At 42.5% G+C, this 26,387-nt stretch overlaps 1 protein-coding gene across 1 annotated transcript in view; it reads right to left on the reverse strand.

Annotated features, from left to right (window-relative positions):
* paxip1 (PAX interacting (with transcription-activation domain) protein 1) overlaps positions 1-26,387 on the reverse strand; it is a 65,886-nt gene that overhangs the window by 16,483 nt on the left and 23,016 nt on the right. The window contains exons 9-19 of the mRNA XM_080010773.1: positions 25,350-26,193; positions 24,029-24,123; positions 22,946-23,041; positions 19,696-19,833; positions 19,416-19,537; positions 18,871-19,055; positions 18,634-18,677; positions 17,539-17,600; positions 17,032-17,134; positions 14,298-14,466; positions 14,055-14,155 (exon numbers count right to left, since the gene is read on the reverse strand). Of these exons, the coding sequence (XP_079866899.1) occupies positions 14,055-14,155; positions 14,298-14,466; positions 17,032-17,134; positions 17,539-17,600; positions 18,634-18,677; positions 18,871-19,055; positions 19,416-19,537; positions 19,696-19,833; positions 22,946-23,041; positions 24,029-24,123; positions 25,350-26,193 (1,959 nt within the window). The remainder of the gene's footprint in view (positions 1-14,054; positions 14,156-14,297; positions 14,467-17,031; positions 17,135-17,538; positions 17,601-18,633; positions 18,678-18,870; positions 19,056-19,415; positions 19,538-19,695; positions 19,834-22,945; positions 23,042-24,028; positions 24,124-25,349; positions 26,194-26,387) is intronic.

Raw genomic sequence — 26,387 nt, forward strand, 5'->3', positions numbered from 1 at the left:
ATTATTAAGATACACCGATTTATTATACAGTTCCTTCAGTTGTGATTGTGTCATGTTCTGAACAAAATAATAAACATCTACTTTTTATATATATATATATAAATAAAAAGGAACACCGCGCGAAACCAAAGTGGAGGACCTCGAGGATTATATCGATTTTTTTAAATAATGCATACGTGAAGACGACCAGGACCGCAATAATCCCGCGAAAAGGAAGAAGACCGACTCAGCAACAGACACAGTAGATCTCATACAGGGTGCTGAAGAGGTAAGTGTCTTGGATGAGATTAACAGAAGCTCGACATGCTCAGTCCACTTCTCCGAGACATTACCCAGAAAAAAGCCATTCTTGATTTCCTGCATCTGACAGTCGGCGAGATGCAAAAAGACAACGCGGATCTAAAAACCTCCGAAGCGTCTCACAGCGGAGATGGAAGTTGTAAAAAAATTCAATAAAATAATGGAAGAGACTATCGTGGACATACAATCCAGAAGTATGCGGGACAACCTCATATTTTCGGGGATCCCAGAGAACGCTGAGTCCCCAGAAAATATGGTGAAAGACTTTCTCTGCACCGCCCTGAAATTCCCGATGGACACCGTGAAGCAGATCACCTTTCACAGAGTTCATCGACTGGGCCACCGCGTGGGGAACCCTCCCTGCTCCATCATTGCTAAGTTTGAACACTTCAAGCACAAGGAGCTAGTAAAAAGCAAAGGACGGGAGCTGAAAGGAACAGCACTGGGCATGAACGATCAATCCCACTGGGAGATCAACGACCGACGGAAGGTGCTGTATTCTGTCTTGAAGGAGAACCGGCAGAAGGGTAAACGCGTATCGATGGTTGTTGACAAATTATATAGACAGTCTGTTATACCAAGACTCCTCCAACACACCCCGGTTATTCTGATCATAATGATCAGATAATGTATTCCTGTAATTCCGGTTATTATATACTGCAAGATGTAGGAATAGGCATGCTATCGATGTCAGGATTTAAAATATCGCTCACTCTCATCTCACCTTCCTAATTCCCCCTCCATACTTCTCTCATCATCTCACCTCCCCAATCCCTCTCTCCTTACTTCTATCACTCTCACTCTATGATGTCTTTCACTTCATGTATGTCTAATCCGGCAATGTTCTGTGGTTATTTGTTTGTGTTATGTATCCCTCCTAACTACCTACAATACTATGGCAGTGAAAAGGAATATAAAGGAGGAAACCCCAGACTTATCTATGGGAAAGCATGGGAATGGTAGTATAGCTATTGCCTTGGATGCACTGTACCATCACCCCCTAACTAGCTTCAATGACACCCATTAAGTTTGTTAGTTGGAATGTGAGAGGCTTGGGCTCACCTGCTAAACGTAGCAAAATCTTACCTCACCTCACCAAGATGAACCCCAGCTTCCGTCTTCTGCAAGAAACCCATCTCACTGCATCTGAGCACCTCAAACTCAAAACTAAATGGGTAAATCAGATTTTTTTCCGAATCATACAACTTAAAAAAAGAGGTGTATCTATATTGATCAATAAAAGTATCCCATATCAAAATAAAACCACTATCAGACTCAGAAGGGCGTTTCATAATGATTAATGGGTTTTAAGGTAACATCAAATAAACCAAAACTAATATTTATGGCCCCAATGAGGATGACCCAAGTTTCTTTCACAATATATTTTCAAAACTTTTAGAATTCTCTGAATCAATTATCATATTGGGAGGAGACTTCAACACAGAACTGGATCCAAATTTAGACCGTTCAAGCCAGAAATATTCCCAAATCCTGGCGTTCGTCAGACACTATAAAACAATGAGTGATCTTGCTCTTGGGGATTGTTGGCAATCAAATAACCCACATTCTAGAGAATACACATATTATTCACCACCCCACTAAAGTTTCTCGAGAACCGACCTCTTCTTGACAAGTAACTCCGCACTGTCCAAAATCACTAATCCAGAAATCCACCCTATTGTAAATTCCGATCACGGGCCGATTAGTTTCAACCTGATAAATAAGACAAAGCGGAACCCTCCCGGCAGGTGGCGGTTTAACACCTTACTTTTGACAGATAAAGGATTGAACCATTTCTTTTCAAGAGAATGGACTTCCTTCATTTAACTGAATGACTCCGCAGAAATATCACCGTACTTACTTTGGGAAACAGTTAAGGCAGTTCTAAGAGGTAGTATTATCTCATTCTCCACTCACAAGAAAAAGAAAGGACAAGAATGCCAAAATAAACTGGAACAGCGACTAAAGGAGTTGCACTCCCAACAAGCCCACTCATCTTTTGAGCAAATCCGAAATGACATCAGGACAATTACATCTCAACTTGAAACTATCATCCATCAAAAGACAATTCCTTATGCAACGAACAAGAGCAAATTCTTTTGAATTCAATGACAAATCAGGTAAATTTCTTGCCAATCAATTGAAACGTGATAGAGAAAAATCACTTACTACAGCCATCAAAGATTCACAGGGTAGAATAAAATATTTAGAGACTTTTAAAAAAACCTACAGTGGGGCAAAAAAGTATTTAGTCAAGTTACGTTTTAGGAGTCAGTTAGTTGGGCTATTAGAAATTTTTCCTAGGACATATTGTGTTTTATCACTGGGTGCGTTGCATTACATTTCACTGCATATATGTATGAAAGTATGTATATGTAAGTGACGAATAAAAATCTTGAATCTTGAGTAAATACTTTTTTGCAACACTGTATACCACTCGGATAATAAATCGAATATATCAGTCACTCATTCCTTGATGATATTGACCTCAATACAATTATTTCCTCTGTGGATGCCGAAAAAGCATTTGATAAGAGTAAATTGGACATCTCTTTTCAATCCTCAACAAATTTGGCTTTGGAGAGTCCCTCATTCAATGGATCAGAATCCTTTACAACTCTCCATCTGCTTCTGCCATCACCAATGGTTACACATCACAGCGTTTCACTCTACAATGCGGCACAAGACAAGGATGTCCGCTCTCCCACTTACTATTCGCCATCTTTATTGAACCCGTTGCGGCGGCTATCCGTCAAAACAGTAATATTGTAGGCATACAAACAGGAAACTGTTCACAAAATCAGTTTGTATGCAGACGATATCCTGTTGTACATACGGAACCCAATATCATCCCTACCGGGGGTGTTCAATCTTATATCTAAATTCTCAGCTATGTCAGACTATTTAATAAATTGGTCTAAAACCACAGTCTTACCACTCATTGGGGGGGGACTGCAATGCTGCAACCCAGAAACTTCACTTAACGATCACAACAGGCAATATTAGATACCTTGGTATTGATATCTCCCCCAATCAATCAGATTTGTTTACCCTTAACTTCACTCCATTGCTCAAATCCATTGAAGAAGACATCATTCGATAGAACCTTCCCATCTCACTAATTGGTAGGATAGCAGCAGTGAAAATGAATATACTTCCAAAAATAAACTATATATTTCCAATGACCCCAGTGCAACCAACAGTACATTGGTTTAATACTCTCGACTCAATAGTCAACAATCTTTATTGGAAATACAAGAAACCGAGAATTAAATTCGCAACACTACAGAAAAACAAAGACTGTGGAGGCCTAGCAGCCCCAAACTTTAGATACTACTATCTAGCAAACCGTCTTCCATTTTTAAGTAAATGGTTACAACCAGAGCAACAATTGGCCCATGGATGGCGAGACATCGAACAATCTGAATGATCTCCCATTCCTTACTGAATCTATAAGGAAACATTATTGCTTTAAAAACCCATTTATCACAACAACTCTGTCGGCCTGGTGGAAATTCCTCAAACTCAGTGGTCACCCTCTATCTCCAAACAAATTCACGCCAATCTGGCACAACCCAGATTTTTCCAGTTAAAAACAGACCAATAGTGTTTGGGTCTCGGAAAAGACAAGGAATTACTCATCTGGAACACATTTTTGAAAACAATTCGCTTATATACTAGAATGAGACCTTGCTGTTCCCACCGATATCAACCTGTGGAAGCTTTTCGATGACACCTTTTCTATGACCCGCAACTCCAAAATGCAACTCATCCAATATAAGATTCTGCACAGCGCCCATATCACGCAACACAAAATGTTCAAAATGGGTTTTATGGATGAAGACATTTGCTCTCACTGTTACCTTGATACCAGGGATGACTACTTTCATGCTTTCTGGCTCTGCCCACCTATCCTAGCATTCTGGACCAACATCACCAAGAAGCTATCAACCCTTCTGGGTCGCAGCATTCCATTCTCCCCATCTATGTCTTCTCGGTGACCTCGGTTTTTTTTTTTCCTGGGGTGGCCGGCTGCGGTCCGTGCCTTGCGCCCATGGCCTGGGTTCTGTGCCGGCGGCTGAGTCTTGTGCCTGCACCCGGGGGTTGGTTGTATGTGTGCGCCCTTGGGGTGCGGGGTCTCCTCGTGCTCCCTGGGACTGGGTCATGCTCCTCAGGGCTAGGCGTGGGGGTTGCTCCACAGCCCTCTGGCTTCTCTGGGGGCGCGGGGGTCTTCTGTGGCTGCAGGGCAGGGTACCTGGGGATCTCCTGCAGCCGAAGGGTGTCCACAGGGCTGTGGAGTTTGGGGGGGCTTCGGGGCCCTTCTGCTGCTTGGAGGTGCCGCGACATAATACCAACCTTCTACACCAGTACCATTGGGAATAAGTCATGTACACTCACTGGTGGACATCTTACACACACACACAAACACATACAGGCGGTCCCATCACACACGCACACACCATCACACCTGCTTCGACTGCACCCCAGCACCCACCTGGTTGCATTCCTCTCCTTTCCTCCCTCATTTGCTGCCATAATTATGACAGGAAGAGGCGTGACCAGTTGTAGTTCCAGTTTTTCTGAACCTAATTCACTGTTTTTCAATACATGTACCAGTGTTTTTGTGTAAATGTTGTTTGTTTCTATGTTTATTTGTCTCACCGTGGTGATTCTCCCCCTCTTGGAGTAGTGATCAGTTGTTTATAGACCCAAACATGATAAAAAGTTCTCCAAAGAGGGGGGTTGGGAGGTTGCAGGTTGAGAACTTGAACTCCACTTGCAAACTCTGTCCTGAATGCAATGGCATACAAATACTCTGTGTTGTATGCCCAGCACACTGACAGCACAGGTTAAAAAAAAAACAAAAAAAAAAACAGTTTTTTTTTTTTTTTTTTCCTGCAGCGGCCCAGGGGTAGGGGACACAGACGAGCACTGCTCTCCGTGCCCCACGATCGCCCAAATAAAACAAGTAAAAACACACTGAAACGGGGCACGAGTAGGCAGGGGTATCATTATGATTTTAACGATACTACTACTCTTACTAGATTATCAACCGGTACTTTATTAAACTCCTAGTTTTTTTTTTGTTTTTTTACCAGAGAAAAACTAGAACATATTACGAGCAGAATTAGCACTGCTTAACTTTCTGCGCATCACACACCGAGAGGGGGTGATCAGGGGCAATCTGCACTCTCGTCTACTCGTGCCTGTGTGAGAGCCAGACAGAGGGAGCTGGGCCCACCCCCTCATCTCCGGTGATGGAGCGGGAGAGAGAGAGTGGGAGAGAGAGAGATCTCTTCGGATAAGAGCAAAAATGATTGCAAGTTAGAAACGGGTTATATTGCATAAATAAATAGAAAATCAATTTTCTTTATTTCTCAAATACCATTACCGTACCTGTACGTCGGAGCTTATCGATACTATGGTCTTTAATAATTTAGCCCCGGTGCCCGTTTAATACTGATTTAATTGAACAGCCAATCCGATTAGACTGAGAAAATTCTAAGTCAGGTAAAGTCTTAGTAATTCCCGGAGAAAGGAGTCATCCCAGTCTTGGTATCTGCTCCCCGGAGGAGGAGGCGGAGCCAGCGGCTGCGGCTTCCCCGGGATGGTTCCACCAACCCCCAGTGACAGGGCTGTCTGAGTGCACTCACACCGCCTTTTTGTTCCTCCAATATCTAAACCGAACTGAACCAAACCAAAGTGAGATAGAAAGAGAGAAAGCCTGATTCAGAATGACCTGGAAATAGGGCTCAGGGTGATTTCTTCTTTTTGAGGATTGCTCCAGACGGGGAGAAAAGCACTGGACATGGTAAATGCGGCGACGCGGAAAACCAGTTCATATTCACGCTGCAAACATTCATATATTTCGTTGCAATGCAAATTGCAAAATAAAAAGACAACAGCCCCCCCCCAAAAAAAACCACCAACCACTGATTGATTCAGCCAATCGCCGATGTATTCGTAGAATCACCCCAGCCTAATGGATACACACACCTGCCAACATTAGAAAATATTTGAGACTTGAAATAAAACAGTGGATTGAGATTACATTCCAAACTGCCAGCTCAAATTTGATTTTATATACATATATATATATATATATGTATATATATATATATATATATATATATATATATATATATACATACATACATATACATATATATATATATATATATATATACACACACACACACATATATATATATATACACACATATATATATATACACACACACACACACACACACACGCACACACACACACACACACCTATCTATCTATCTATCTATATATATACACATACATACATACATATACATACATACATACATACATACATACATACATACAGACATACAGTGGGGCAAAAAAGTATTTAGTCAGCCACCAATTGTACAAGTTCTCCCACTTAAAAAGATGAGAGAGGCCTGTAATTTTCATCATAGGTGCACTTCGACTATGAGAGATAGAATGGGGGGAAAGAATCCAGGAAATCACATTGTAGGATTTTTAATGAATTAATTGGTAAATTCCTCTGTAAAATAAGTATTTGGTCACCTACAAACAAGCAAGATTTCTGGCTTTCACAGACCTGTAACTTTTTCTGTAAGAGGCTCCTCTGTCCTCAACTCGTTACATGTATTAATGACACCTGTTTAAACTCGTTATCAGTATAAAAGACACCTGTCCACAACCTCAAACAGTCACACTCCAAACTCCACTATGGCCAAGACCAAAGAGCTGTCAAAGGACACCAGAAACAAAATTGTAGACCTGCACCAGGCTGGGAAGACTGAATCTGCAATAGGTAAGCAGCTTGTTGTGCAGAAATCAACTGTGGGAGCAATTGTTAGAAAATGGAAGACATACAAGACCACTGATAATCTCCCTCGATCTGGGGCTCCACGCAAGATCTCACCCCGTGGGGTCAAAATGATCACAAGAAGGGTGAGCAAAACTTCCCAGAACCACACGGGGCGACCTAGTGAATGACCTGCAGAGTGCTGGGACCAAAGTAACAAAGGCTACCATCAGTAACACACTACGCCGCCAGGTACTCAAATCCTGGAGTGCCAGACGTGTCCCCCTGCTTAAGCTAGTACATGTCCAGGCCCGTCTGAAGTTTGCTAGAGAGCATTTGGATGATCCAGAAGAGGATTGGGAGAATGTCATCTGGTCTGATGAAACCAAAATAGAACTTTTTGGTAAAAACTCAACTGTTCATGTTTGGAGGAGAAAGAAAGCTGAGTTGCATCCAAAGGACACCATACCTACTGTGAAGCATGGGGGTGGAAACGTCATGCTTTGGGGCTCTTTTTCTGCAAAGGGACCAGGACGACTGATCCGTGTAAAGGAAAGAATGAATGGGTCCATGTATCGTGAGATTTTGAGTGAAAACCTCCTTCCATCAGCAAGGGCATTGAAGATGAAATGTGGCTGGGTCTTTCAGCATGACAATGATCCCAAACACACCGCCCGGGCTTCGTAAGAAGCATTTCAAGGTCCTGGAGTGGCCTAGCCAGTCTCCAGATCTCAACCCCATAGAAAATCTTTGGAGGGAGTTGAAAGTCCGTGTTGCCCAGCGACAGCCCGAAAACATCACCGCTCTAGGGGAGATCTGCATGGAGGAATGGGCCAAAATACCAGCAACAGTGTGTGAAAACCTTGTGAAGACTTACAGAAAACGTTTGACCTCTGTCATTGCAAACAAAGGGTATATAACAAAGTATTGAGATGAACTTTTGTTATTGACAAACCACTTATTTTCCACCATAATTTGCAAATAAATTCTTTAAAAATCAGACTGTGATTTTCTGGATTTTTCCTGTCTCATCTTTTTAAGTGGGAGAACTTGCACAATTGGTGGCTGACTAAATACTTTTTTGCCCCACTGTATATAACCATTTTTGCCTAATATATGTTATAGATCAGGGGTGGGGAACCTTTTTGGCTGCGAGAGCCATAAAAGCCAAATATTTCTAAATGTATTTCCTTGTGAGCCATATAATATTTAATAAAATTTAATGCAACTTAATGCGTGCATTTTTTAAGTAAGGCATACATTTTTAACGTATAACACATATGAGTACTTAAAAAATTGTTGTATATAATAAATGTATCTTTATTGTTCTTAATAATATTGTTATACTGTAGCTAACCAACAATAAATGAAATACTTTTTACCATTAATGCGACTTCTGGTGCTGCATGATTTTGCTGATGGCCTTGTGGTCTAGTTCATATGTAGTGAGGTAGAGGAAGCTTCATGCAGGCGTTGAGGCTTCCATCAGTTAAACGGGAACGTAGGTTGGTCTTAATGTTTCTCAGATGCGAGAAAGACTGCTCACATGTGTATGTAGAGCCAAACATGGTCAATACGGCAATACTCACACGCTGCATTGTGTGGTTTGTGACAGGAAGCTTGTTCCAAGTTTTAAGAATCAGCTCGTCTTCAGGTTCAAGTTCAAGAGATTATTTGTCACATACATATTTTTTTCCACATACAAGTTTTTTTCCATTTCTGTCTACTTGTGTTCAGCTGAATGGTCCGACTCGAGGTAAGGAGTTTTCTTAATGTTTGTCTGTCTTACAGAGGGGATCGGCGCACTGGCTCATAAGCAGCCCAGCAGTGGAGCGCCATTCCTCCTGCGCCCAAGAGGATCATTATTATCCACATTTATAATAATAATCCTCAGTGATATATATAATTGTGGCCTGCGTGCCGCATATTGAAATGAACAATAAAACTCTGGCCATGTCGGTTCACCACAGCCAGAAAGACTCCATCTCCCTCCCTCAACCCTTACCTGTGGGCAGAGACTCCCACAAGTGACGCCTGAGCAGAGACCCGGGGGGGGGGGCTGACTAAAAGGTGCCCCGGAGTCTTTCTGTGGTCTGCAGCCAGTGCTTGACTATACCCCTTTGTCCGCCACATTTATATTTTGTAATTTCTCTTACCTGTTTTACTTTAAAATGACATAGAATAATTATTTATTACATGTTAACTGTGATGAAAAAGTTAAGCTCAAATTGTCTGCGAGCCATATACCGTTATCGAAAGAGCCTTAGGTTCCCGACCCCTGTTATAGATGCACAGCAAAAAATAAGGTGTGGGCTACTTTGACTGCTTTCTCTGAACCAGTAGCGGGCTCGATCTCAGTTAAAAATAAATACACACAAACACACCCACCCACACATGACAACTTTGATATATTGTCCGCAAACCATGAATAAATCATGTAATTTCCTGTGCGTGGGAGTGGAAATGTTCAGCTTGAAATTTGGATGATTTTCTAATGTTTATACATAGCCAAGGCAGATGCGTGCAGTGTTTTAGTCTGAAGTGCAATGATTGGTTTACGGTACGTTATGTTGCTGCTACTTTGACATATCGTGAAGCAAAGGTCGACGCTATGCGTCTGCTCATCTGAAACTTTGTTTGTTATAAACTAAAATTTGAGATAGTGATTGGCGATAGTGGCGCCGCCCCTAGCGGTCGCCTGCGCCGGCGCTCCGGTTACTTTCTTACTCTTTAGTATTTTTTTCCTTTTTTTAATCACAATGTTCGCCAGAAAAACATCAACAATTAACTCATACGACCGCGATGCACTCATGGATATAAAAATTTCCCTAAACGAACAACTTTGGGACATTTTATCCGTGGGAGCAGAGTGGCCTGCGGAAATCCTACGCGGGAACACTCGCAACAACAACTACAACAAAAATGGAGTCGCTGTTCCACGAGCGGGCCCACGGAGGAAGCACCGAGGTAAACGAGGCGGCATTCGGGTCAGAATGAGGACGCAACCTTACCGTCCACCTCTGCCAAGCATCCTTCTTGCTAACCTCCAGTCCCTGGAGAACAAGATGGATGAACTTCGAGCGAGGATTCAATTCCAGCGAGACACGAGGAACTGTTGTGTCCTCTGCCTGACGGAAACATGGCTGAACCCACTGGTGCCGGATGAAGCCATACGTCCAGCCGAGGCCTTCTCCGTTTTCCGCGGCGACAGAACGGGAGAGCCGGGGAAATCCAAAGGTGGAGGCGTCTGCCTAATGGTAAACAACCGCTGGTGTAACGCCAACAACACCAAATTCCTCTCCCACTCCTGCTCGCCGAACCTGGAACAGCTGACCATACTATGCCGTCCATTTTATCTCCCCCGGGAATTCAGCACGGTCATCATTATAGCCGTTTATATCCCACCGCAAGCGGACACCGACGCAGCTCTGTCGGTTCTGTGCGATGTGTTGTGCGGATTTCAGAACAGACATCCCGACGCGGCTGTGGTGGTGACTGGGGACTTTAACAGGGCCAAACTTAAAAAAGTTCTGCCGAATTTCCACCAACACATCACGTGTGCCACCAGGGGAGACAGAACTCTGGACCATTGTTACACTCCTTACAAGAACGGATACAAGACCGTGTCGCTTCCTGCTTTCGGGAAATCAGATCACGCCGCGATCTCGCTGCTTCCTGTTTACAGGCCTCTGATCGCGCGGGATCTGGTGATGACGAGGGAAGTGAAGCGGTGGACGGACCAATCGGAGGCTGCGCTTCAGGACGCTCTGACTGACGTAGACTGGGACATGTTCCAAACAAGTTCAAGTGACGTCAGCGAGTTTACGGAGGTTGTAGTAAGTTTTGTGGCTACGCTAGCGGATGAAATCGTTCCCACGGTGAAAGTTCGGATATTTCCAAACCAGAAACCATGGGTTGATAAATCCATCCGCTGCGCTCTGAATGCGCGCACGGCCGCTTACAATGACGGTCTTGTATCTGGTAACATGGACAATTACAAAGCGGCGTCATACAATCTGCGGAGGGCGGTGAGGGACGCCAAACGGACGTACAGAGAGACCGTGGAGCTACAGATGGAGCGGGGGGACACAAGACGCTTGTGGAAGGGGCTGCGAACAATAACAAACTACAAGAGCAGCTCCTCCCCAGCCACGAGTGTGGACATCCCCCTGGCCAACCAACTGAACTCCTTTTATGCGCGGTTCGAGTCTGGCAGCAACACCGCTAGCTCGCCGGCTTATTGGAGTTACACCGCTGGGGACGAGCGCGCACTCTCAGTGTCCGTGCACGAGGTCAGGAGGGCTTTGATGCGGGTGAACACCAGGAAAGCTGCGGGCCCAGATGGCATATCTGGGCGAGTACTGAAGACCTGTGCTAACCAGCTAGCTCCGGTGTTCACCACAATATTCAACATCTCCCTGGCTGAATCAGTGGTCCCATCTTGCTTCAAGAGGTCCACCGTCGTTCCTGTCCCGAAGATCGCCTCTCCAACCTGCCTGAATGACTACCGTCCGGTGGCCCTCACCTCGGTGGTCATGAAGTGTTTCGAGAGGCTGATTAAGGATTACATCTGCGCCTCCCTCCCCCGCACCTTGGACCCGTTGCAGTTCGCGTACCGGCAGAACAGATCCACGGATGACGCGGTCTCCCAGGTACTGCACACCACGCTCACGCACCTGGATGGCCAGAAGGGGGCCTATGTGAGAATGCTGTTCATTGATTATAGTTCAGCTTTCAACACCATAGTTCCCACCAGACTGGCTGTCAAGCTGATGGAGCTCGGATTGAATGGTCCGCTGTGCACCTGGATCCTGGACTTCCTCACAGGCCGCCCCCAGGTGGTCAAGGTGGGGAAGTACATGTCAAGCTCCCTCACCCTGAACACAGGATCCCCCCAGGGCTGCGTCCTCAGCCCCCTACTGTACTCCCTGTACACACATGACTGTGTGGCCAGGTCCAGCTCCAACACCATCATCAAGTTTGCTGACGACACCGTGGTCGTGGGCCTGATCACCGACTGCGATGAGAAGGCCTACCGCGAGGAGGTGGCTGACCTATCACTCTGGTGCCAGGACAACAGCCTACACCTGAACATCAGCAAAACCAAGGAGCTGATTGTGGACTTTAGGCGTGGATCACAATCGAGGACGCACGCGCCCTTGTGGATTAATGGGACTTCTGACGATAGGGTGAGCAGCTTCAGATATCTGGGAGTCCACATCACAGAGGACTTAACATGGACTGTTCACACAGACACTCTGGTGAGAAAGGCGAGGCAGCGTCTCTACCACCTCAGGCAGCTGAGGAAATTCCGGGTCTCGGTGAGGATCCTCAAGTCCTTCTACTCTGGAGCAGTGGAGAGCATCCTGACAGGCAACATCACTGCCTGGTTTGGGAACTCTACTGCCCAGGACAGGCGGGCCCTGCAGAGGGTGGTGCGTTCAGCTGAACGTACCACTGGAACTACCCTCCCCCCCTTGCAGGAGTTATACACCAGGAGGTGTAGTAGCAGAGCCCGTAGGATCATGAAGGATCCTCATCACCCCAACAACGGACTGTTTCAGCTGCTGCGGTCAGGCAAGTGCCTCCGCAGTCACACAGCGAGAACAGAGGGACTGAGAATGAGTTTTTTCCCGCACGCCATCAGAACTGTCAACGCTGACCTCACCAGGGGTCCTAACTGAGCCATACACTAGGCTCCACTACCTACTGTACTGAATGTAGCATACTGTACCGCATACTGTATCACTGTTCAGGGTTGTTCGTGATGCCGTATTGCTGCGCCGTACTGTTGTATACTGTGCTGTATTATCCCAAACACTACTCCCTCTATTCACATTCACATGCCACTTTAATTCACATGCCACTTTAAATGCACATATCTCTATATACATAGGCATATTCCTTCTATCTATTCCATTTTATTTCAATTTATTTTTATTGTATTTTATTCTTTATATTTTTATCTTATTCTATAAGTATTCCACTTACTGTATTACGTTTTTGGAGTCAGTCTATTAGAAAGGAATTTTCTACTTTTTATTTTATTATATTTTTTATTTTTTCCTAGGACATATTGTGTGCTATCACCGGGTGCGTTGCATTACATTTCACTGCATATATGTATGGAAGTATGTATATGTATGTGACAAATAAAAATCTTGAATCTTGAATCTTGAATCTTGATACTTCCTGGTTACAGCAATGAGACTACAGATTTTGCTATAACCCCACTACCTCAATGCCATCTCATAGTAAATAAACATAAGAACAGCCTATTCCAAACTCTATTACACATGCACCAACAGATGCTTATTACATGACTTGCAATGAAACCATATAAAGAATTCATTGAGCAGTCATCACTGCAACAATTTAATAATATAAAATCCAAAGATAGAGGAGTTTACCACCGTTTTCACAGGTTTTCATTTGTCCTTCTGCATAACCTGTAAATTGTTTGTTAAATGGGTCTCTTTAAGTCCACTTTTTTCTCCCAATATCACTGATCAGAAAGTCCACCTGGTTCATATTAATATCCACCACTAAATTCATAATTGCCCAACTTCTTAATTAGTTAATAGTACGTCAATAGTACGGCCATTAGTCGGTGGTTTGTTGTCCCTGTCATGGGCTAAATGAGTTTAGCCCCAATGGATAATAAATGGTGTGCCCATGTCACCATGTAATACTATTATACTGTATATAGCAGACTCCCTTATGAAAAGACACAGTGTTACCAAGATGCCGCTCGAGTGAGTTTTGTTTTACACATGAGATGGACAAATTAAGAACTAAATGGACTGAAAGTGGTTGAGGGAGGTGGTGCCGTCCCTTTGATGACCCCCTCCTTCCTTGTGTCCCCAGGCCCAGTGGGTCTGGGGACACATTCTGTCACAATGAGTGACAGAATCTTTGTATTTAAATCTAGAAAAGAAACACAAACCTTGAAGAGTGGTGCATTGCGGGCTCTCTTCAGCGACTCCTCTAGGCTGAAGCCAAATAACACCTCTGCCTCCACGTCCCTCAGCATGTAGCTCTGTTCATCTGGAACACACATGTGCGCGCGCACACACACGCACACACACACACACACACACACACACACGGACGTACGTACGTACGTACTTACGTTAGGCTGAACTCCCTGCTCTTAGACCACAGACACACTGGCCTCACTCACACTTACCGACAAACTTCTGGATCCGGGCACTTTCTTCCAGCCATTCCGGCTTGACGACATGTTTGACCAAAGACATGGCCGTCAGAAACTTGACCGTTCGAGTCACCCGGCCGGCCACCAGGTGGGTAGTTTTCTGGGTGCTGTCTGACACCTCGCCGCCTAAGGCATGTAACCTCTTGGGGTGGGGGGGTGTAAACAAGATTGGGGAAAAAAACAAAAAAAAACAAAAACGGTTGAACGAATATCAAATACCTTCAAAGGGTATCGTGATACAGGCTGGGTCCAGTGTTTACCCTAGAATTTTTTTCAGGCTCGGTGATACACACCGAAAAAGCCTTAAACAGACAAGGCACGGAGATGGCATATTGTCGCAGTCAGCTTCGGTCAGATGGCTCAGCAGACGGTGAGCTATTTATATTTTGCATTCAAATTTTTGATCATTCAGTATATGCAAGACTTAAAACAAAGTGATCACAAGGAGAGGATGACTTAATAAGCTACATTTATTGCATAAAAATAAGCCGTGTAACCCAATGACCTTTGCAAAACACAAGCACATTGGCTTCTTGAAAATTTCACCATGGCATCATGATAGGGAAATTTTGCCACAGGTAGCCCATTTATTGAAATCTTCATGCAGGCCTCAAAGTGCTCTGCTTACAGCCCATTCTTGATGTTTTCACCTACCAAAAGTGAAGACATGTCCTTATTTAGTAAATTCTTAAATTTAAGAATAGTAGTAATTTAAGATGACTCTGATAGCAGTGGCGAGTGCCACTGCTATCAGAGTCACCTCAAGCTATCAGTCACCTCAAGAGTTTCCCAGGCAACGACTAAGAGGTTCCAGGCTCCAGACTTACTTTTTTACACCATCGTCTCGTAAAAAAAATGTACCCGTCCCGAAGTAGATCTTAACCTTCCCAAAATCAAAATGTTGTTAGTTGCGAAATAAATAATATCTATTTTGCTCCATTCAAAAGGTTTGGATCAAAATTTTAGATTTTTATTAAAAGATAAATATAACAAGGCTATAACATGACAACGAAGGCCTTTGGTGGTAATCATTAACAATAATTACAACTCTTAAACATAAATGAAAACATTTTTCTTGAGGTAGTGCACGTCTCAGATGTCACACATTCACATCTCTACTTTCATAGAAATAATATATGTTATTGTCTGATAGTATCCAATATTTACTTATATGTTTTTGCTTTGTTTTGATATTCCCCTGTGGTCATATCAAATTATAAGGTTTTAAAGAATAATTATAATATACAGTATATAAACCGATTATACTTTTTACTGTCGACAGGGAGAAACAGTCGATAATCGGTCAATTAGACTAGACATTTTAATATCCCAAATAGATTTCCCTCAATTCCCTATAGAATTCCTTCAATTCCCTATATGTGCCCCACCACAGCAAAACTCGTCATGTCGCGCATATTCCAGTTAGATTACATGGGGAAACGCAGTTCACTTACCAGGTCGCGGAACAGAGCTGAATAACACCGATCGATTGTTTCCTTGAAAGCGAGCGTCCAGGTAAAGATGATTCCTCCATATTCCATGTGATGTGAAGTCACAATGTGAAACCGTTTTGATAGAATTCAACCTTTAAATCGTACTACTCTTACACACACGGAGCCACTGTTAATGAAATGGCAAAGAAAAAAATCCCTTCGCGTCACGCACCTATGTCACTTCTGTAAACAGACGGTTAAAGTGCAGCACGGGGGTATTTCGATCTCACTTGTCTGTGAAAACTTTCTTCTCAGTATCGTTATGGATTACGCGAAGCGGGTGCCGGAAGCTCTGAATCATATTTCGGACCTTAATCTGACCAGTGCGATAGATCCAAGTCGGTGTTAGTGTACTGGATTTCATTTTCCGCGATGATAGTCAGTTCTCCGACGGCGATGCGGAAAATGACAGCGACGCTGAATCTGATATTACTCCGGACTTGGAGAACATTTCAAACAGTGGATTTCAAACTTAATGTGACGATGAAACTGAATATTTTCAAGAACCACCGGTTGAGACCGACGATACGTCCGTTCTTGCTACAACGGAAGAAGTCGATGACATGATCCGTCCGTTGAGGTTGGTGACAGATTTTTAGATTTCAGATTTTCTGAGACTCATATTATTGATAGACTCTACATTTTGTTGTGTTGTCCGTACTTTTAAACTCCAAAATAATTCCACTTTTATAAAATATGTATATTCTTATTGTTAAATAAAGTATTTTTTATTTAAACAAAATGAGTTGTGTTGTTGAGCTGTTCGTGAGTGGACCATTCAGCAGTACGTTAAGTAGCGATGAGGCTTTGTTTGTCTGCCAACCCCATTTGCATTCTGGGAGCTGAATGAATAAACCTGGTGAAAGTGAAACTTTGGAGGTGATTATCTCAGAATCAAGACAGCTTGTTTGGAAGCTCTGAATCTCCACTTTCAAATTATGCAAAAAAAAAAAAAAAATCTCGAAAGCCGCCAAATTACCCTAAAGTATGCGGTGGGTCACATATAATAGAGGGAGGGAACAGGGATGTAGACACTAGTTACATAAAACTCTAGAAAAGTTTACTGGGATGTCAATGTTCTAGGATTGTAAACAACACAAACAATTCTTGACCAATGAATATGCTGCATTTATAAACCCCGTGTTGATATTCAAGTCGAGACTGATCAATCGGGGTATAAGGATCCAAGTAACAAAGAAAGGTTGGGCTTTTACCTTGACAAACTGCTGCACCTGCGTGGGATCAAAACCTGTGAAGATGACGCGAGGCGTCGACTCTGGTGGGAGTTTCTTATTGGGCGACTGGATCTCCTCAAGCCTAAACATGCAAGCACAAACCACAAAATTGACTGAGGCAGTGGCTCAGTTGGTAGAGCAAGCTGTCCTATAATCTCAAGATTTGGTTTGATCCCCAGCTCCACCCAGGAGCATAGCAAAGTGTCCTTGAGCAAGACACTGCATAGCTACCTCTGCCATTGCAGTGTATACGTTTGAGACATAACTGTAAAGCCTTGCGTCGCCTGGACTAGAAAGACATAGCATATATAACACAGTACACGACAGTGAGGTAGAACGTGTGGAAAGTCCCCACACACTGACCACGGAAGCCATTGGTAAAAGTATTCTACACTAAAAAACATGTAAAAAAACTGTATATTTCACAACTCAGTTAATTCTCAATACATCTACTGCTTCATCTCCTCCCACATTTTGCCTACTGACCTGGCCTTCTTGTTGGGAGGTTGGGAATCAGTCGGTTTCTGCTTCTGGAGCAACTTGAGGCTCTAAACAGCGGGTGGCGAATGGACACCAAAAAGGTGGCAGGGAAAAAGAGGGGAAAAAGAATGTGAGCAAGAGGAAATGAGTAGTTTAGATTTATTTGACCTTAAGATTTTTACTGTAAAGACGTCACTAGCAGCAATGGAAAGTTTTATCTTCCCGTTGTTTATGGTAAGGAGATAGACTAAACTAATATTACAAAGCTGTTTTACTGACTGTTATAATCAGCCCTCACAAAATTAAGCCACACTGTTGTGAGTTGGTTTCAGTAGTTATAAAAACATTATAACCATGGGCTTGGGCTGCTATTAGAGTGACGATGTACTGCAGTCCTAGTAACTGTTTTATTAACTGTAAATCATTTTTTAACCTATTAATTATCTCCCCGTCTCTTGTGACTTTCAATATAGCCACTTTTCCACCAAATGCCATGAACCTTGATGAAATTAAGGAACTGCTTAGGCCGAGAACCATCAGAAACTGCAACATTAGCAGTTCCTAAAAGAGTTCTTGATTGCTTTCCCACTGCACTTAGGAACCACACGCAAATAAGGAGCAGTTAACCCAAAGTGCAGGACGGTTGACTACAAACCCTCTCTCAAAAGTTCCCACATCACAAAAAGTACCACCTCGCTTGCAGGGACTTTTACTGGGACCATGAACTATCCAACGAGAACGATTATCAGGACTACGTTCCCCCTTTGGAAAAGGGCCTAGGTTCCTCACTACCATGAACCGTTATCCTTATGCCCTTTATGTTCTAGCTGAAATGTTAACAACCGGTGAACTGGTTTTAATAGACTCTTTTTTGAATTAAAAAAACAAAGAAAACAGCAAATGGAGCAATGACGCGTCAGGTAAACATGAAACGGTGAGGGAATGCTGGTAGGTATTTGTACCCACCCACCTTGGGCCAACCATAGCATAAAGTTCACTACACAGTGAATATAGTATCTCTTTTAAATCAGTTGGGACTATTTGGAATCAATGGATTCCTTTGGGTACAATTGTTATGAAACACTGCTTCAGTCAACTTACCGCCAGCGCTTCTGGAGACACTTTGACCGGCGTCCGCCAGGCACCTGGGAAAGGAACAAAGAGAAGAATTGTTTCACGCCGACGCATGCTCACAGATAAACCCTCGATCCGATTTAAATCAACTTCTTGGCACTCAAGTTAAGTCAAACTTGAGCTGTGAAACATTGCACACTCAAACAACCCAAAAAATGTAATGAGGATGAATAAACTAAAATTGATGTGTCATGGTGTGCATACCCAGCAGGTTGTGGACCAACAGCGGGTTGGGCACTAGTGGTTCAGGGTGGTTGTAGTTGGAGTAGCGGCTGTGCTGGATTTGCCTCAGAGCTTCAAAGTTACCCAGCAGGATATCGCAGAGCCACTGAGCATTGACACAGGGGATCTTCCACTCCTTTGCCTTCTCATACTTCAGACCACTGGGCCTAGGGACACAAGGAAGGAGGGGGTCATCAACAGGACGGCAGCACCTCCCTCAACCACTTTCAATCGATTTAGTTTTTAATTTGTCCATCTCATTTGTAAAACAAAAATGCAAATTTCAATGTTTCCCCTAATTAGAAAAAAAAGGCAGATTAACACAACTTCCAACTTTATTAGACGGAAAGAGCTTCTGAATAATACATGGGAACGCATGCTTGCACAGACCTCCAACCACAGGTTGAAAAATAAAAAAATAACCACATGAAGCGGTATTTAGTTGAATCCAAACGAGAATGATTTGCAATGGAGGATCCCACATGTAACTCACTACTGAGCTGCACCCCCTAATTAGACGCTCTTACTCTTTGCAGATGAGAACTGTATTGCTGCGGCAGAGGTAGCCAGTATATCTGGCTCCAGCCAGGTATGCCATGAGCTTCAGGTCATCCCTATCTGTATCCACAAAGCCAGTCACAGATATAATCTGGGGAAGGGGGTGCAGAAAGAAAGGCAGAGGGAAGTTGGAAGGGGACACAAAATAAATGTAACATACAGTCAAATGTTTCGCAACACTTCCATATAGCTTTAAATCTCTGCAAGTTCAACTGAAATATTCTCATAGATATACTCCTTTGAACCAACATGCTGAGAGCAGGGCTTGGCTCCGGGGGGGAAGGCAAAGGGCAGGTGGAGCGCTCTGTGAGGGGGCACCATCCTCTTTTTCTTGAGAATGGTGTTGAGCCAGTGGGCTGTCACACAGCGTTTGCCCTCCCTGAGTGCCTGAAAGAGAAAGGTTCAACGGGTCAGTTCAGCACAGAGGTAATCAACCACCTTTCTTAGAAATGGACAAACAATTACCCTTCAGCAATGTGTTTTCATACTTCGTGTCTCAGGTTTGAGCGTGTACCAAAGTGAATATTAGGCGGGATGGTTCAGTTTAGATACAATTGTAAAAAAAAGGTAAAGTTTTGTAGTCTGGCTTAATGTAATCTCTGCAACATTATTGGATTGGTTGACATCTGAACATTGAAGAGGAAATAGCCAATGAAGATTGTCCCAAGCAATTATGGCAGAAGCACAAGAAGCACAGAATTTGCAGAAAGTCAGAAGCGTTCACCTTTGACAAGAGGCATTGAATTTGCAGAAAGTCAGAAGCGTTCACCTTCAACAAGAAGCATAAAGTCCGTTTATCAACAGAACGCATGTGCTTAAGTTACAGAACTTCCTCACTCGCACCAGTTCTCTCTTATTTCACTAAACACTGACACAGAAATGGCCTGATGGCATATCAGGTTAAAAATAATGAAGCGATCAAAAACGATCAAATTGGCAGGAATACATTATGGGGATTGATACATGTGTTCCTATATTTGTGCACTTTTTAAATATATTTTTAGGAATTCAAGCCCATAGGGCTGAAACTCAAATTCCCTATTGTTTTTGAGAGATTCCCCATTCTGGTTGTTCTTCAGAAATGTTTGTGCAATTTCCTGTGAGATGGTAAATGATAGCGACATGAAATTTGGCACATGCATAGATATTCTCTTGCAAATGAACGCTCTAATTAAAAGTCAAATTTCTCACGTCTAAAATTGCCATAACTCTTACACTGGAAGTCCTATATATCCAGGCAAATATGCTCTAGAAAAAAGTCAGAGAACACTAAGGTCCGCCTCACTAGATTTTCCGCCATTTCGAATTTTTCGAAAAACAAAATCGGCCGTGATTCATTGATCGTTTAATCAGTCCAATCCTCATAAAACTGAATGGAGATATTAGGTAGAGGTATTGGAAAATACAGTATTTCCCCAACGTGTGTAAAAAATTTAACAGCAGACAAATGCCAAAACATGAATCTCCTCATGTGATTTCACGAAACTGGGTGTACATGCTTTAGAGATAATTATTTATCAAAATATAAAGTTTGATTGTTATCGGTACATGCTAGTGTGGCCTGGGCGTATATACTTTTGGCCAAACACATAATGACTCACAGCTCAAGTTGGGGTAAGGCAATCATCAGTACACTTGGGTAACATGTTCAGACCACCAATTGGAACATTCATACCAAGTTTGGTGTGAATCCATCCAAAGGTTACACAATGGCAAGTAGTGGTGTAACGGAATGTAGATGATCTGTACGGATCGCCCCCCACGGTGTGGCATGCATGTGAACCGTGGATTAATTGCAAAATGTAACCATCATAGTGAAATACAGTTTTACTGCTGCGGTTACTTTTTAAAGTAATAATTCCCTAAATCTTGATGTAGAGTTGCAGTGAAAAGAATATGAACAAGACAGACCCCTGCTGTGTTTTACTCTGAAGTGCGATGACATGTGGTAAATGAGCTGCTGTATGTCGCTGTGATGCGCCTGCTCGTCCGCCATTGGAGCACCGTATTGAACATGATACTGGTTTCTGTTAAGTTTAGAATCTATTGTGCATAATCTCCGGGTGCGTTACAAAGACATTTCACTGCATATATGTATGAACGTATGTATATGTATGTGACAAATAAAGGTCTTGATTTTTGAATCTTATTGGAATTAAATTTAGTTACTGGGGGTGGATGTAATCATTTTTTCATTCACTACCATGTTTAAAGTAAGAAGGTATCATGCTGCTAACATATTGCACTTTATTTTAACAATTAAGTATTGACTATTTTATGTATTTAAGATTCTATTTAAACATTGGACATCTTAAATATTGTTTTTATTTAATACCATGGGCAAAAGTTCCTTACTTTCAGTGTTTTACATAATAAATGGAAAGCAAAGTTGTATTTGTGTCCCTTCTTTCTTTTTTTTGCTGATCCGATAAATGATCCGATCCTTGACTCAAAACCGTGATACGATCCAAACCATGTGTGATTCGTTGCACCCCTAATGGCGGCACTATAATTAAAGACCAACTACCAGCTTACTTTTTTCATGAATTATGGAGAAGATGGTTTGAAAAAAAAATGTTTTACAAGCAAAAAGGGCAAAGTACAGGAAACATTTTGGTGTTTTAAGGTTGCTGGTAAATAAGGCTTTTTTATTTTTTTTAACATCTCGGCCAGTGATGTCATGGGGGGGGTGTTGTCTCTCTGTGACAGCGCAATAGTTGGGTGGTAGTTAGTCAGCAGGTCAGTCAGCTACTTTCACAGCTGTTTAGGATGGTGAAGTACTGTGTTTAGAATTTGTTATTTACACAAATGAGGAGGCAGCGGACAGGCTCCGCAGCAACTGAGGTAGTTATGTTCATGTTTTTCGTTGCATACAAGCAGCAAACTGTTGTAGATTGCAGTATTGTTCTGATCATTCTGATCTTTTATCCAGTTATCTCATATCTTGGTACACTTTAGGACTCAACTTAAACATATCATATTAAGATCTAAATGGCCTTCATGAGCTTGAATCACATTAATGGCTGCATGGTGCTATATGTTAAACTATTTTTGTGCTATGAACATTTTTTTGTAAATAAGTGGCATTCCACCTGTGCCGTTAGTATGAAAATTGTAACAAATAAATTCAACGTTATTGTCCATCAGACATCGATGTTGTGAGACACAAACAGATCATTTCAACCTAGGTTTGACTCTTCATGAAACAGTGGGGAAAAAATGGAGGAAATGGAAAATCATTCCCATATTAGTTATCGGAAAGATTTCCTACTTTTTCCATTTCCAGCCTCCATTTTAGATCAGTTATCTACATATTGATAAGAATGCCTTGCTACTTTTTCCATTCCAGCAGCTCTGCTCTGACCACAAGCAACTATTCAAAGGAACCTTACTCCGGTCGCTTGTATCTGGGACGTTCTTCAAAGATTGAGCAGTAAATTAGGAGACATGTCACATCATTTATCATTTGCCCTAAATGAAAGAGTAGCTAGATCCATACCTGGACATACATGCTGCTCACTTGACTTTCACATAGCAAGTGTGTGCAGCGGCTGTTGAGGGTCGAGTCAACAGTGCCCCCACAGGCCTGGATGACCTAAACATGAAAAATCATAATTATTTGATTGAAACAATGTCAAATGACTTGCTTATTAAACAATGTCAAGGTTGCAGGGTGATGATATCAACCGTTGTGACTTCAATCCTTAACATCGTCCGTGCTGGCTGAAGTCTAAGAAACATCCAGTTTTACCCTCACCTTTGTCTTCTTCTGACCACTAGTAGGGATTCAGGCATGTAAGGCTGAAACGCTATTGTACTTATTTTTGTTTTGGATCACTTGAGGTGGTGGGGATATTTTTTTAACCAACAGTGAGGTCCGTTTTTGTGAATGTTCATCTTTATTACTAAGCACAAATTCATCATTCTACCTTTCACTTCTTGCATGTGCACGCCATTCCATTATTGCTGGGAAAGGCGTACCCGCCACCAACAACGGAGATGATGATCACATGGCATGCATAATGCAAATATATTGAATGTATGTTTTTGTGCCATCAAAAAATATATCGAACATAGGAAATTTTAACAAAATAATTCCCACTTTTCATTACCAGTTCATTAATCGACATTAAAACACGTTTAATCAGAGGACACTGATTCTGCAAAAATAGTCACCAAAAAAGTGTACATAGACTGGAATTATTTCAGACAATAAAAACAAAAAAAAATTTGGGAATGCAAAAGTAGAGTTTTTCCGGCAGAACCTTAAATGATATTATCCATTTAGAACAGTACCACTGATATTGAGAGGTAACTTTGGCTTTGTGGTTAGGGCAGTCTGTTAACTACATTAGCTAAAGCCTATTTGTGAGGTGGGTTAACAGAAAAGATAATAAGAGAACATTTTATTCTGCATTTAATTCACATATTGTAGGGGGAGAATAAAAATAAACCAACTTAAAATCAAATGTACTTTGGTTGTCAACATAATACTCAAAAGATAACCATAATAACAACAGCTACACAAATAATTTTGTGAGAGTGACACTGTTGAGACCATATTTGGGACCAACTGGCTTACCCTTTTCCACGTGGCGAGGAGCTGTTTGTCAGCCATCTGCTCAGGGTAGTCTGCGATGGCAAATACGCAGCCCAGCAGAAAGCCATCCTCAGGAACTGCAAAAAAAAAAAAAAAAAAAAAAAAAACAACAATCATAGCAGTTACAAAATGGACTGCCACATATTGTTTTCCGCAGATTGGTTACAGCGATTGGAGATTTGTTTTAAATTGCTCACTATGATGCGTGTTGTAAGCAACAGAGCACTTTGAAGCGTCAATTATTATACCCTATGGATAAGTTCCACCCTTCTGCACATTTTTGTAGGATACTATTCTTGTTCAGCAGGGTGAATTTAAGCCTTTCTAGAGCCCTAGGCTACTTCTATCTTGGGACTAACACATCCATGCAGAAACCAAACAATATATGATTTATGGGGATGCATGCAAGTCAACTTAACATTAAGGCATATAAGAAGAGTACAGCATAATGTAATACCCATATATTAAATATAAGGTTAACTAGATAGGACTCCACAAATCCTAAAATGTAAAAATATGAATTTGAGTCAAAACACACTAATCTACTTATAGCCTTTTTTCCAGTCACTTGTACTAAAATTCCATTTGCAATAATGCTTTCTTGGGCCCTCTGGTGGAAGGGGCTAAACCTACCTTAGTATATTGGTGAGTTTCAGATTACTGTTAAATAATGAATAACTATCATAAATATGTTTTCAAAAGCCTAGTTGAGGTTGATGGTATGTTCTCGTTTAAGATTTTTCTAAACTGTTCCCTTCACGTGACAAATGTCATGTTCAGCTCACCTCTGACAGATGGGGCACAGATATTAAGTTTGTTGAGCTTAGTTTGTGGATAGTCGTGCCTTTAGGCCTGTTAAATACAATGTGAGGCCTCCATTTACAAGAACATTGATCTAAAAAAGAAAAACGAGATCCTCATTTTATCCAGCATCATGCACCCCTAACCGATACCAAATATTAGTATTCACGAATACTCACAAATAGTGCTAAGTTACAATAGTGTGATCACGGATGTGTTTGTTTATTATCGTCCGTAATAACTAACTTATTGCAGTGTTAAAATTACATCAATATAACACAAAAACAAAACCAGAAACAGGAACTCAAGGCAACGTCACATTCATATCTGGTTTAGGTATCAGCATGTTGTATGGGAGCGCAGTGTTGGACTCTGTACACATATCTGTGCATTCTGACTTACTGATTTGACCAAATCAGATGTGGCAAATGCAAATGCTCAGCACCATACTATCAATATCTGATTTTACTGGTTGGGTTATGAACCTCATGGCTTAACTCACTCTCTTGTGCTGGTTCGTGGCCAAACAGCTGGGCAATCTGAGAGGACTGCTGGGGATGTGGCTGCACTGAGCTCTGCTGCAGCTGCTGTGCATGCTGATGCTGCTGCTGCATGACTTGCTGGTTGTGGTGCTGCAAAGCCTGCTGCTGCTGCTGACTCTGCAGATGCTGCTGCTGCTGCTGCATCTGCTGCATGTGTTGCTGTTGCATTTGCTGCTGCTGCAGGAAGTGTTGCTGCTGTTGCAGATGCTGCTGGTGTAAATGTTTCTGCTGCTGCTGCTGCTTCTGCTGCTGCAGCATCTGCAGCCGTTGCTGCTGCTGAAACTGCTGCAGTTGCTGCTGCAGAGCTTGCTGCTGCTGAAGCTGCTGCAGTCCAGGGCGCAAGAGCTGCTGAGGGCGCAGCTGCTGCTGCTGGGGAAATGGGTGTTGTTGTTGCTGCTGTTGTTGTTGTTGTTGTTGTTGTTGTTGCTGCGAAAACAACTGTTGTTGATGTATCTGCTGCTGCTGTTGCAGAAACTGTTGCTGCTGCGGAAGTTGTGAGAATCCTTGCTGCGCAACTTGCAAAGGTTGCTGTTGCTGGTGATGCAGCTGCATCATCTGGTGTTGCTGCTGCTGCAGGTGCATCATGGGATGCTGCTGCTGCGGCAGCTGTGGAGGCTGGTGGTGCTGCTGGGCAGCTTGATGCGACTGCTGCTGCAACAGCTGCTGCTGCTGCTGCTCGGCTGTGAGGGACTGGCTGGTCAGCTTGGACTGGTTGAAGAGCAGAGCACTGGTGGTGTTAGGGGGGGGCTGGCTCTGATTGGACTGCTGATCCAATGGTTTCGTCTGATTGGCGTTCTGAATGATCTGTGGTGTCAAAGCAAAATGTAATCAATTACAAAGGTTTGACTTATTTTATATCGCATTTTATAACTGTGGCATCAAATAAAACCTTTAATAGTAACAATAAGCACAAACAAAAACAAAAAAAAACAAACTTGCCCAACACGCCTGTTTACAACTTTTCAGTGTTTCAATCTGTTGTGCATGGATTCTCATAT

Source organism: Zeus faber (genome assembly GCF_960531495.2).
Source record: "Zeus faber genome assembly, chromosome: 12".
Classification (NCBI taxonomy): Eukaryota; Metazoa; Chordata; class Actinopteri; order Zeiformes; family Zeidae; genus Zeus; species Zeus faber.